This window comes from Sinocyclocheilus rhinocerous, unplaced genomic scaffold (assembly GCF_001515625.1).
Source record: "Sinocyclocheilus rhinocerous isolate Xijiao unplaced genomic scaffold, SAMN03320098_v1.1 scaffold1488, whole genome shotgun sequence".
Taxonomy (NCBI): Eukaryota; Metazoa; Chordata; class Actinopteri; order Cypriniformes; family Cyprinidae; genus Sinocyclocheilus; species Sinocyclocheilus rhinocerous.
Window position 1 is genome coordinate 1,704,584 of NW_015633542.1, and position 10,426 is coordinate 1,715,009.

The 10,426-nt window shown below is 38.5% G+C and overlaps 2 protein-coding genes across 2 annotated transcripts in view; both read left to right on the plus strand.

The window, feature by feature from the left end:
• LOC107744380 (hyaluronidase-2-like) overlaps positions 1 to 3,271 on the plus strand; it is a 6,537-nt gene extending 3,266 nt beyond the window's left edge. The window contains 1 exon segment of the mRNA XM_016557998.1: positions 2,063 to 3,271. Coding sequence (XP_016413484.1) covers positions 2,063 to 2,380 — 318 coding nt within the window. The 3' untranslated portion in view covers positions 2,381 to 3,271.
• A 1,789-nt stretch (positions 3,272 to 5,060) lies between these two features.
• hyal1 (hyaluronidase 1) lies at positions 5,061 to 10,219 on the plus strand. The gene is made up of 4 exons (XM_016557996.1): positions 5,061 to 5,173; positions 6,126 to 7,062; positions 7,811 to 7,900; positions 9,540 to 10,219. Exons 2-4 carry the CDS (start codon positions 6,151 to 6,153, stop codon positions 9,894 to 9,896), a joined length of 1,359 nt encoding a protein of 452 aa, XP_016413482.1. The 5' UTR covers positions 5,061 to 5,173; positions 6,126 to 6,150; the 3' UTR covers positions 9,897 to 10,219.
• Positions 10,220 to 10,426: the final 207 nt, after the last annotated feature.

Sequence of the window (10,426 nt, forward strand, 5' to 3'; positions counted from 1 at the left end):
TGATATATTTATGGTAGGAAATTTACAAAATATTTTAATGGAACATGATCTTTACTTAATATCCTAATGATTTTTGGCATAAAAGAAAAATCTATAATTTTGACCCATACAATGTATTTTTGGCTATTGCTACAAATATACCCCAGCGACTTAAGACTGCTTTTGTGCTCCAGGGTCACATATGATACAGTATCATATTTGATGCACAAATTTCTAAGGCCTCTAAATGATCAGCATGATCAAAACTTTGCTGAATAACCTGTTATACACAATCTACTACATTCCCTCTGTCGTCTAATTTGATAGTTAATATTTTTTGTAGCAAGTTTTTAGTTTAATTGTTAAAAATGTCCACCTTCAGCTCATGGTTCATGTGTCTGTTTGCTGTGAAATCTTTACTGATATTTATAGAGTAAATGTAAGAATGACTTTTATCTTGTTAGTAATATTTCAAGATGAACATTTACTGGACTGAAGCAACTTAGCTTTACTTGATTATCCATACATCATTTTCTATAAAAATCATGTTAAAATGGAAGTATCAAATATGATCATCAGGTATTTGATGAAAGTTTATTTGTTCATCTCTCAAGCATTGTATTGCACTGCAATATGTTTTAAAACCACAGAGCTTTGATCATAAAACTAAGCATTTAAATATCATCATACTAAGACATATTTTTGGGAGATATTAAGTGACCGCTTATATTTACATGCATTATGTAAGTATCTGCTATACTGTTATAACGATCACAACAATTAACTTTACAATCTATCAAAACGTCATCTTAGTTTTTGACCCTATAAATAACGTCTGAAAAAAAAAGTTGTTCCATTTATAACAACAATGTCAGGCATTTTAAAAACACCTGAACACCTTAGCAACTACATAGTAACATACTAAAGTGCCTACAACACTCTAGCAACTGCATAGTAACACACTAAAATGCCTGCAATATGTTAGCAATGCCCTGGAAACCACCCACAACACCCTAGTAACTTCATCACAACACACTAAAATGTCTACAACACCCTAGCAACTGCATAGCAACAAACTAAAGTGCCTAAAACACCCTAGCAACTGCATAGTAAAACACTAAAATGGCTAAAACATCTTAAAAACGCCCTGGAAACCACCCACAACACCCTAGTAACTTCATCACAACACACTGAAATGTCTACAACACCCTAGCAACTGCATAGCAACACACTAAAGTGCCTAAAACACCCTAGCAACTGCATAGTAACACACTAAAATGGCTAAAACATCTTAACAACGCCCTGGAAGCCACCCACAACACCCTAGTAACTTCATCACAACACACTAAAATGTCTACAACACCCTAGCAACTGCATAGCAACACACTAAAGTGCCTAAAACACCCTAGCAACTGCATAGTAACACACTAAAATGGCTAAAACATCTTAACAACGCCCTGGAAGCCACCCACAACACCCTAGTAACTTCATCACAACACACTAAAATGTCTACAACACCCTAGCAACTGCATAGCAACACACTAAAGTGCCTAAAACACCCTAGCAACTGCATAGTAACACACTAAAATGGCTAAAACATCTTAACAACGCCCTGGAAGCCACCCACAACACCCTAGTAACTTCATCACAACACACTAAAATGTCTACAACACCCTAGCAACTGCATAGCAACAAACTAAAGTGCCTAAAACACCCTAGCAACTGCATAGTAAAACACTAAAATGGCTAAAACATCTTAAAAACGCCCTGGAAACCACCCACAACACCCTAGTAACTTCATCACAACACACTGAAATGTCTACAACACCCTAGCAACTGCATAGCAACACACTAAAGTGCCTACAACACCCTAGCAACTGCATAGTAACACACTAAAATGCCTGCAATACGTTAGCAATGCCCTGGAAACCACCTAAAACACCCTAGCAACTACATAGCAACACAATAAAGTGCTTACAACACCCTAGCAACAGCCTGCCATCCACTTCCAATTTCTTGAAAAAATTTAAAACTAGTTTTTACCTGACGTAATTTCCTTCTCTTTATCGGTTTCATCATTCAGGACACTTGTTCCAGTTTAAACCAGTACTTGCGGGGTCCACTGGGCCTTTACCTCCTCAACGTTTCCACGGCAGCTGAGCATTGCAGTCGCTTCCTGTGCAGCTCCCACGGCCGATGTCTGCGCAGACATCCGGACACGGACACGTATCTCCATCTTGACCCACAGACACACACGATAGTAGGCCAGGGGAGCGAACTGCGTGTGAAGGGAGATCTGAGCGTGGAAGAGCAGCAGCGGATGAGCGAAGACTTCCAGTGCCAGTGTTTTAGTGGGTATCAGGGTGAGAGATGTGACCTCGAGGACCCTCTTCAGCAGTGAGGAGATGGTCATGCACTGAATGCATTAATGATTTACCTTCTCACTCCATTGCTGCTGCATTTACTGACCTGAGCACACGCCATAGACACTTTAACTCATTTTCTGGCTTATGAAATGTTTGGCAGGTCCTTCGCTTTCATGAAGTCATGTGGGTGACCTGATGTATAAACACAGGAAACTCAGAGTTCCTTGGAGTTTAAATAAGCACTTTTGTTTGTTGTCACACGTTATACTCTCACAACATTTGAGCCAGATGTAGGATATTGTGCAACAGGAAAATCTAATGAAAATTTATGACTAACTGACGAGTGGATTCATTCAGAAGTCACTGTTAAAACAATTTGAACCGGTGGACATTTGGTTTTAAGTGGCTTTGGTTTGAGTGTAGATTTGAGATGACACTATAAAGATGTTGGTTATTGTAGTAGAAAAATTCATTTGTATTGCTTTTTACATAATCTTGTGCTTATGAAACATTACATAGTGCATGTGTTTTCTTAGAACTGCTGTGTAGTCACAGTGAGAGATGGGTTTGGGGCCTAAGCTTAAGATGAATGGGTGACAAGAGGTCCACAGGGCCATATTGGGCTGAGAGGAGGACAACTGGCAGACTCATAGGCGTCTGCCCATGACCTAGGGGGTCATCTAGGCCCTAAATATAGGGGGAACCAGTCTTTAGAAGAATGATATAATATTGTGTTGTTAAGAGTTTGTAACCTTGACTTGGAAAAGAGGTATAAAGCGGAGGCTTGCCCTCCCTTCCTTGTCACACTCTGCAGCGACTTGTATCCTGTACGATGTTTGACCTTCTTTGCAAAGAATAAAACCTTTAAAAGACACTGAGAGTGAGTTTGTCTCTTATGCTGATGAGAGTTATTTAATTTTGCCCCAACATTATCTAACACTACAATGTAGGCTGCAAGCGTCAAATGTAGTTAAGCAAATACACATGTATGATTTGAATAGGTGGAACTAGATGAATATCAATGTTTTTATCAGCTGTTTGAACTCCCATTCTGACGGCACCCATTCACTGCAGAGGATCCACTGGTGAGCAAGTGGTGAAATGCTAAATTTCTCCAAGTCTGTTCTGGTGAAGAAACAAACTCATCTACTTCTTGGATGGCCTGAGGGAGAGTACATTTTCAGCAAATTTTCATTTTTAGGTGAAATATTTCTTTAAGATGAGACTACTAGTGCTGGAAATGAGGATGCATGTCCTGCAATGACGCTGGTTGACCTAAGTTTGAATCTGGCTCATGTGTCATTTCCTGATCACAACCCCCGTTTCCCATTCTTTCCTGTTCTATAAAGGCAAAACCCCCTAAAAAATAAAAAAGCAGATGCCACTAAAGAACTGACCATTATTTTTACCCAGTTATTTAAAAGTATTTTTGTAACTTTGGACTATATCTTCTTTATTTTGACTTGTTTCTTGGACTAATTGAACTGTTGCCAAATCAGCATATATTTTTATGCACATTTTTTGCTTCGTTCAGCATCTCCGTCAGTGTTGTAACAGTGATTGTTACGGTTTATGAGAGTTATGTTACAGTGCTTGTATTCATATGTGAAAAAGGCACTGGACTGTGAGAGAAGCATTTGCATTATGTCTTTGAATTGCCAACACAATTGTGACATTATTGTGAATTAGATTTTCTGAAATTGTGATGCACAAAGAAATCGTTTTCTATTTGATCAAAATGATTTCTGCGTTTGATTAAATTTTTTTTACTGGTAACCTTGTGTGTTCATTTTAAAAAGTGTTCATTTCTTTTCACATTTGTTGCCTCAAATTTATTTTGTCCAGTAACCATTCGGTGTTTCTCAGTTAGTGGAAGTAATAAGAACTAACTAAATGGAGGAAACGTATGAGACTACAAACCTTGGATCTGCGCAGCAAAAGGACCAACCCAAATTACAGGGGTTACAAACCAAGAAGTTATATTTGTTGTTGCTTTGAACTTTGTGAGCTTTTACTCCAAATAGAATCGGAAGCAATGTGAAACATGGTGTGTTTGTTAATCTTTAATCACTCTATAAGTGACCTAAGTTGCTTTGCATGCAGCTGCAGTGATTTATGCACAAATATAACTTTCAGTTCCTCATTTGTTAATTTTAGTCTTTGCATGTATAAAGGATGTTTTCTAACTATAAAGATAAGAGATTTTAAAATTGCTTCCTTGTTTTCGAGAATTAAAGTCATGATCTTGAAAGGTTGTTACCCACATGACCATAAATGACAAGACATCTACATGAAAAGAACATTTTTGATTAAAACAATGACATTTAGAGCAGTTTTTCAATTTAAAAAAAGTACAGTAATGGTATAAGAACATAATAATAAGATAAATACCATGACACTAAATTATTACCATATTGATGTGGCATGGCATTTACAATGATACTTCAAATATATAACCAAACATATGTGCAAAAATATGATTGGTCTTTTTTTAAAGCATTTTGTTGAATCTATTCCTATAAAAAGACATTAAAATGTAATAAGTCTAATATGTCCTACCTGAAATATGCATATGTAAGAAACGTGATAAATTACATATTAAAAAATGAAAAAAAAAAAAAAAAAAAAAAAAAAAAAAAAAATATAAAACCCCCCCTACGTTCATGCGTCCTGTGCGAACGTCCATACGCTCCTCCTTAGACTCCGCCCCCTCTTTCCTATTGGTTAGACACGAGACGTTCTGCTTCTGCTTTTAACAGGAGAGGGTCACGAGTGAAGCTGAAATCATTTATTATTTCGTGAGTGATTCGTAAAGATTTACTGGGCAAGTAAGTACGATTTATGTTCAGATTATATGGACGCGTGTATTTCATAAACGGCGTGAGTTGTGTCTACATTCTCGGTGTCTGTCGGTTTTCTTGCGTAAAGTCACAGTTCCTCTTTTTAACTCATCCGAAATATAAACAGCATAATCTATTTCACGCTTATTCTTCTAGTAATCATAAACATCTAAACTTATCTTCTCAGATCTTGACAGTGTAATGAGTCTATTTAACTTCAAGTTTTGTGTAAAATTACCATGGTGTCCTACACTAACATAAAAATAACTTACCATGGTAATGTTGCTGTGGTACTGCCCTTACAAAAAGTACTGATAGTAATACTATGGTACTTTGGAATATATCATGGTACTACAATTCTGTAAAAAAATGGAGGTAAAAGTGTACTTTTTGGTACTTGTGTTTTTATTAGGACACTTTGATCATATCATGATATTAACTTTACTGTATAATAGTATCAACACAGATTCAATATTCATATATCATGACATTAATATGATACTCTAAGGATATTATGAAAATGGCATCATGATAGTGTCCAAAACACCATGGTAACATGCCTAAAATGTTAGTAATGTTAAATAATAATGTTAAGAATTTTCACTTTGTAAGTAATTGTCATAGTTACCATCTCATCTCTGCCTGCCTCTGTTTCCCGGTGAAATGAAAAATCATGTACATTATAAAGTCACGTTACAGGGGAAAGGTCTGCACACCACACACACACTTAATGCAGTGTTTCCTGAAGTGGATGATTATTATGGATAATGAGTTGTTCAGGATAAAGTATACCTTTGTTCAAAAAAATTGCCTCTCATCATTGAAGTTACCTTTTGAAATTAGATTGTAGCTCGGCTTCATTACAATTTAAATTGCCTCGGCTCATGTGACATCAGATGTGGAGCTGGATGCTAAACGCTCTGCGTTCCCATCATTGCAGGTCCAGCGTGTCACCTTTTCCAGGGATGGACAAGCTTGGACGTGGGATGTGTTCTCTGGTGGTGTTTGCCATCTGTTTTGTGTCTGTTCTCGGCCGTCCATCCTCCTTTCTCACCCATCTCCCGTTTTTTTCCATATGGAATGCGCCGACGGAGCGCTGCACGTCTCGATTTGGGGTCGAACTGGACTTGAGCGTCTTCGACATCGTGCACAACCGCAACCAGGTCTTCATGGGTGACAACATCACTATCTTCTACTCAGATAAGTTAGGTGAGTATCCTTACTATGGTATTGGTGGTGAACCAGTGTATGGAGGCGTTCCTCAAAACGCCAGCCTGGACCGGCACCTCCGGAAGGCCGACAACGACCTGAGGACTGACATCCCAGATCTGGGATTTCACGGGTTTGCTGTCATTGACTGGGAAAAGTGGAGGCCGCTCTGGGAACGTAACTGGGACGCTAAGGAAATCTACTGGAAAGGCTCCAGGGCTTTAGTAAAAGCCAAACATTCTACTTGGAAGCCGGATCAGATAGAAAAGGAAGCCGTGAGGGAATTCGAGGACGCTTCACGGGCCTTTATGGAGGAGACGTTAAAACTGGGCCGTAGAGAGCGTCCTGGAGGGCTATGGGGGTTTTATGGCTTCCCCTGCTGCTATAATTATCAGTACAAGAAGAACAAGACGTATACAGGTGAGTGTCCTGCTCTGGAGATGAAGAGGAATGATAAACTGGTCTGGCTGTGGAACGTCAGCTCAGCCCTGTACCCTGATATCTATCTGGATCTCGGGCTCCGGGGCCGCGGTCAGGATATCTTGCTGTACAGCCGGCATCGGATCCTGGAGGCCATGAGGGTGAGGGAACAGACCACCCATCGGCCTCCATCTGTCTTCCCTTACGCCAGGATCGCCTACACCTACTCCATGGAGTTTCTCTCACAGGTCAGCACAAAGGCCTGTCCACTTTGTTCTCTTTATTGCTTGTTTTAAATCTGTTTAGTATCTGGTAGCCAAGGTTATCATAGTTAACTAAAGCTGAAACTGAAATTAACATTAAAACCATTAAAAAACATTTTTGTTCCTTGAAATAAAATAAAATAAAATGTAACTTTTAATTTCAGCTAGTTTCCAAGGCAACATTACTCACTTTAATTTAGTTTAACTTAATGTACTAAAATAACTAAAACTGAAAAAAAAAAAAATATATATATATATATATACTAAAAGCATAATATATATAATATAAGAAAATATAAAAAAATATATAAAAATAAAAACTGAATCAAAATATTATTAAAGACTATAATAGTAATCTCAATAATAATAAAAAATAACTTGACTAAGGTCTATACATATTTTGATATTCAAGTGATTATTGTCATGTTTATTGATTATGATCTGACTGGCAATAAAAAAGGCCCGTTCACATCAAGAGCGATAACTATAACAATAACTATATTAGCACCCAAACAATATCATTCTGTTTATTAGAAGCACATGTACAGTTTGGTCACATGCTGCTTTAAATGCTTACGCTTTTTAAACTCTGGATTCTGATCGGCTGTCAATGTTTTTATTGTTCATCAACTGGAAAAAAAATGTTCCGAGAGAGATTCCAAAAATATCTATCAATCAAAATGAAAGAATTAGTAACAAAAATGGTTCATGTGTCACTCGTTTGTGTTTTCAGGAGGACTTGGTGCACACCATCGGTGAGAGCATCGCTCTAGGAGCTGCTGGTGTCGTGCTGTGGGGAGATGGAAACTACTCCCAAACGAAGGTTGGAGTGCTGTAGATTATTACACAAATGCACTCATATACATTTATATAATTTTAACTTCACGTATAAATTGTACACATATACTTAAAGGAACACTCCACTATTTTTGAACATAGGCTCATTTTCCAACTCCCCTAGAGTTAAACAGTTGAGTTTTACCGTTTTCTAATCCATTCAGCCGATCTCCGGGTCTGGCGGTAGCACTTTTAGCTGCAGCTTAGCATAGATCATTGAATCTGATTAGACCGTTAGCATCTCGCTCAAAAAAGACCAAAGAGTTTCTATATTTTTCCTATTTAAAACTGCAGCAGGCGCAATGATATTACGCAGCGCCTGAAAATAGTCCCCAGCACTCTCCCTGTGCAAGCAGGTGGTCACGTTGGTTATGTTAGCCTATTTTCAGGCTCTGCGTAATATCATTGCGCCTGCTGCACACATGGTACGGCAGCAAAGTTCCTTGATTATTACGCCGGAATGAGAGTATAGTTCCTAGCCATATCAGCCTAGAAAATCGCAACTTTTCATTTTCCGTCGGTCAAGAGTACAGAGTCAAGAATAATTCACTGGATAATGTTAATTCACTGAATAATATTCTCTGCCTGAAAATAGGCTAACTTCTGTCAACATAACCAACGTGACTACCTGCTTGCACATGGAGCGTGCTGGGGACTATTTTCAGGCTGCATAATATCATTGCGCCTGCTGCACCCATGGTACGGCAGCAAAGTTCCTTGATTATTACGCCGGAATGAGAGTATAGTTCCTAGCCATATCGGCCTAGAAAATCTCAACTTTTCATTTTCCGTCGGTCTTAGTACAAGATGTAACTACAGAAGAGTCAAAGTTTTAAATAGGAAAAATATAGAAACATTTTTGGTCATTTTTGAGCGAGATGCTAACAGTCTAATCAGATTCAATGATCTATGCTAAGATACAGCTAAAAGTGCTACCGCCAGACCCGGAGATCGGCTGAATGGATTCGAAAACAGTAAAACTCAACTGTTTAACTCTAGGGGAGTTGGAAAATGAGCCTATTTTCAAAAATAGTGGAGTGTTCCTTTAAAAGAGTTTTGAATAGACCAATTTGGAGTAGACGTCACAGTTACGTCATTTGCAGCTGCCCACGCATAGTGGTGGCAGAAGAACGCCGGTAACAAGTGGAGGGAAATGGGTAAAATACATGGAATAAGAGAAAAAAAATATTTTTGTGCCTTTGGATGTCAGAATCGGAATGCAAATAATTTTTTATAGAATACTGTCATCAAAGACACCATTTAAAGCATAACGCAGACATTTAAACAGACAGACTATGGATGAAACCTATGATTACCCTACTTTTAAAGCATACATTTTATTTAAACAATAGGTCTACATAATATTCACATATGCAGTTCATAGGTGACATATTGTATTAGCCCTACAGTTACAGCATGAACGGTCTAATCAGATTCAATGATCTATGCTAAGCTACAGCTAAAAGTGCTACTGCCAGACCCAGAGATCGGCTGAATGGATTCGAAAACGGTAAAACTCAACTGTTTAACTCTAGGGGAGTTGGAAAATGAGCCTATTTTCAAAAATAGTGGAGTGTTCCTTTAAACACAACAAATGCCCATGACCTCTCCTCTCCTCTGTGCAGAAGGCCTGTGTAGCGGTTCGGGACTACCTGGACAACACGCTTGGCCGCTACATTGTGAACGTGACGGAGGCGGCGTTTCTGTGCAGCCAGACCGTGTGCTCATCCAGGGGCCGGTGTATCAGGAGAGACCCGAGCGGCACGGCCTACCTGCATCTGGACCCAGCCGAATGGTCCATCGTTCCCAGAACTAAGCTGCCCGGGCCTGTTACCGGGGGTCCGTCTTATGTAGCTCACAGGAGGTTCAGGATGGTTGAAGGAGAAACAAGTGGATTCGCAGCCAGCTTTAGGTGCCAGTGTTTCCCAGGCTGGGAAGGAGAACAGTGCCAGAAACCAGTACCTGTAGAGCCTTCTACATGACAGAAATGACTAGAAGACGGTAGCGGTTAAAGCTCAGGGCGGGTCACCTGAAGCTAGTTGGGTTAACAAATACAAGGAACAACACATTACAATTGTGGGCTTGACATTACAGGGTGACTGTGCCTTTAACAAATGTACTTGAAATCATTTTAGATAAAGTGTGTGCTAAATGACATGCTTGCTAGCTAAACTTTATAAAATATGATGAGTTTGTAAAAAACAAAATGCAGTTGAATTTTGAGTGTTTGTTAAGCACACGCAAAACCCTGAAAATGCAAATGAATGTTGATTTTATTAATATTAATCAAATTTATTCATAAACGGCATCAAAAATCAAATAAATAATTGAAATGTCATGGAATATATGGAATAAACTATTTTTACAAATCGTCTTGCATTAATAGGTCTACATGTTTTTTTCTTGTTTTCCATTATGATTGCATTTTTATTTAATTTTCTGCCTAAAAAGGTCTGTTATACAAACAGTTATGCATGCATGGTTAAGAATTATTTAATTTACTGTAAAGTAC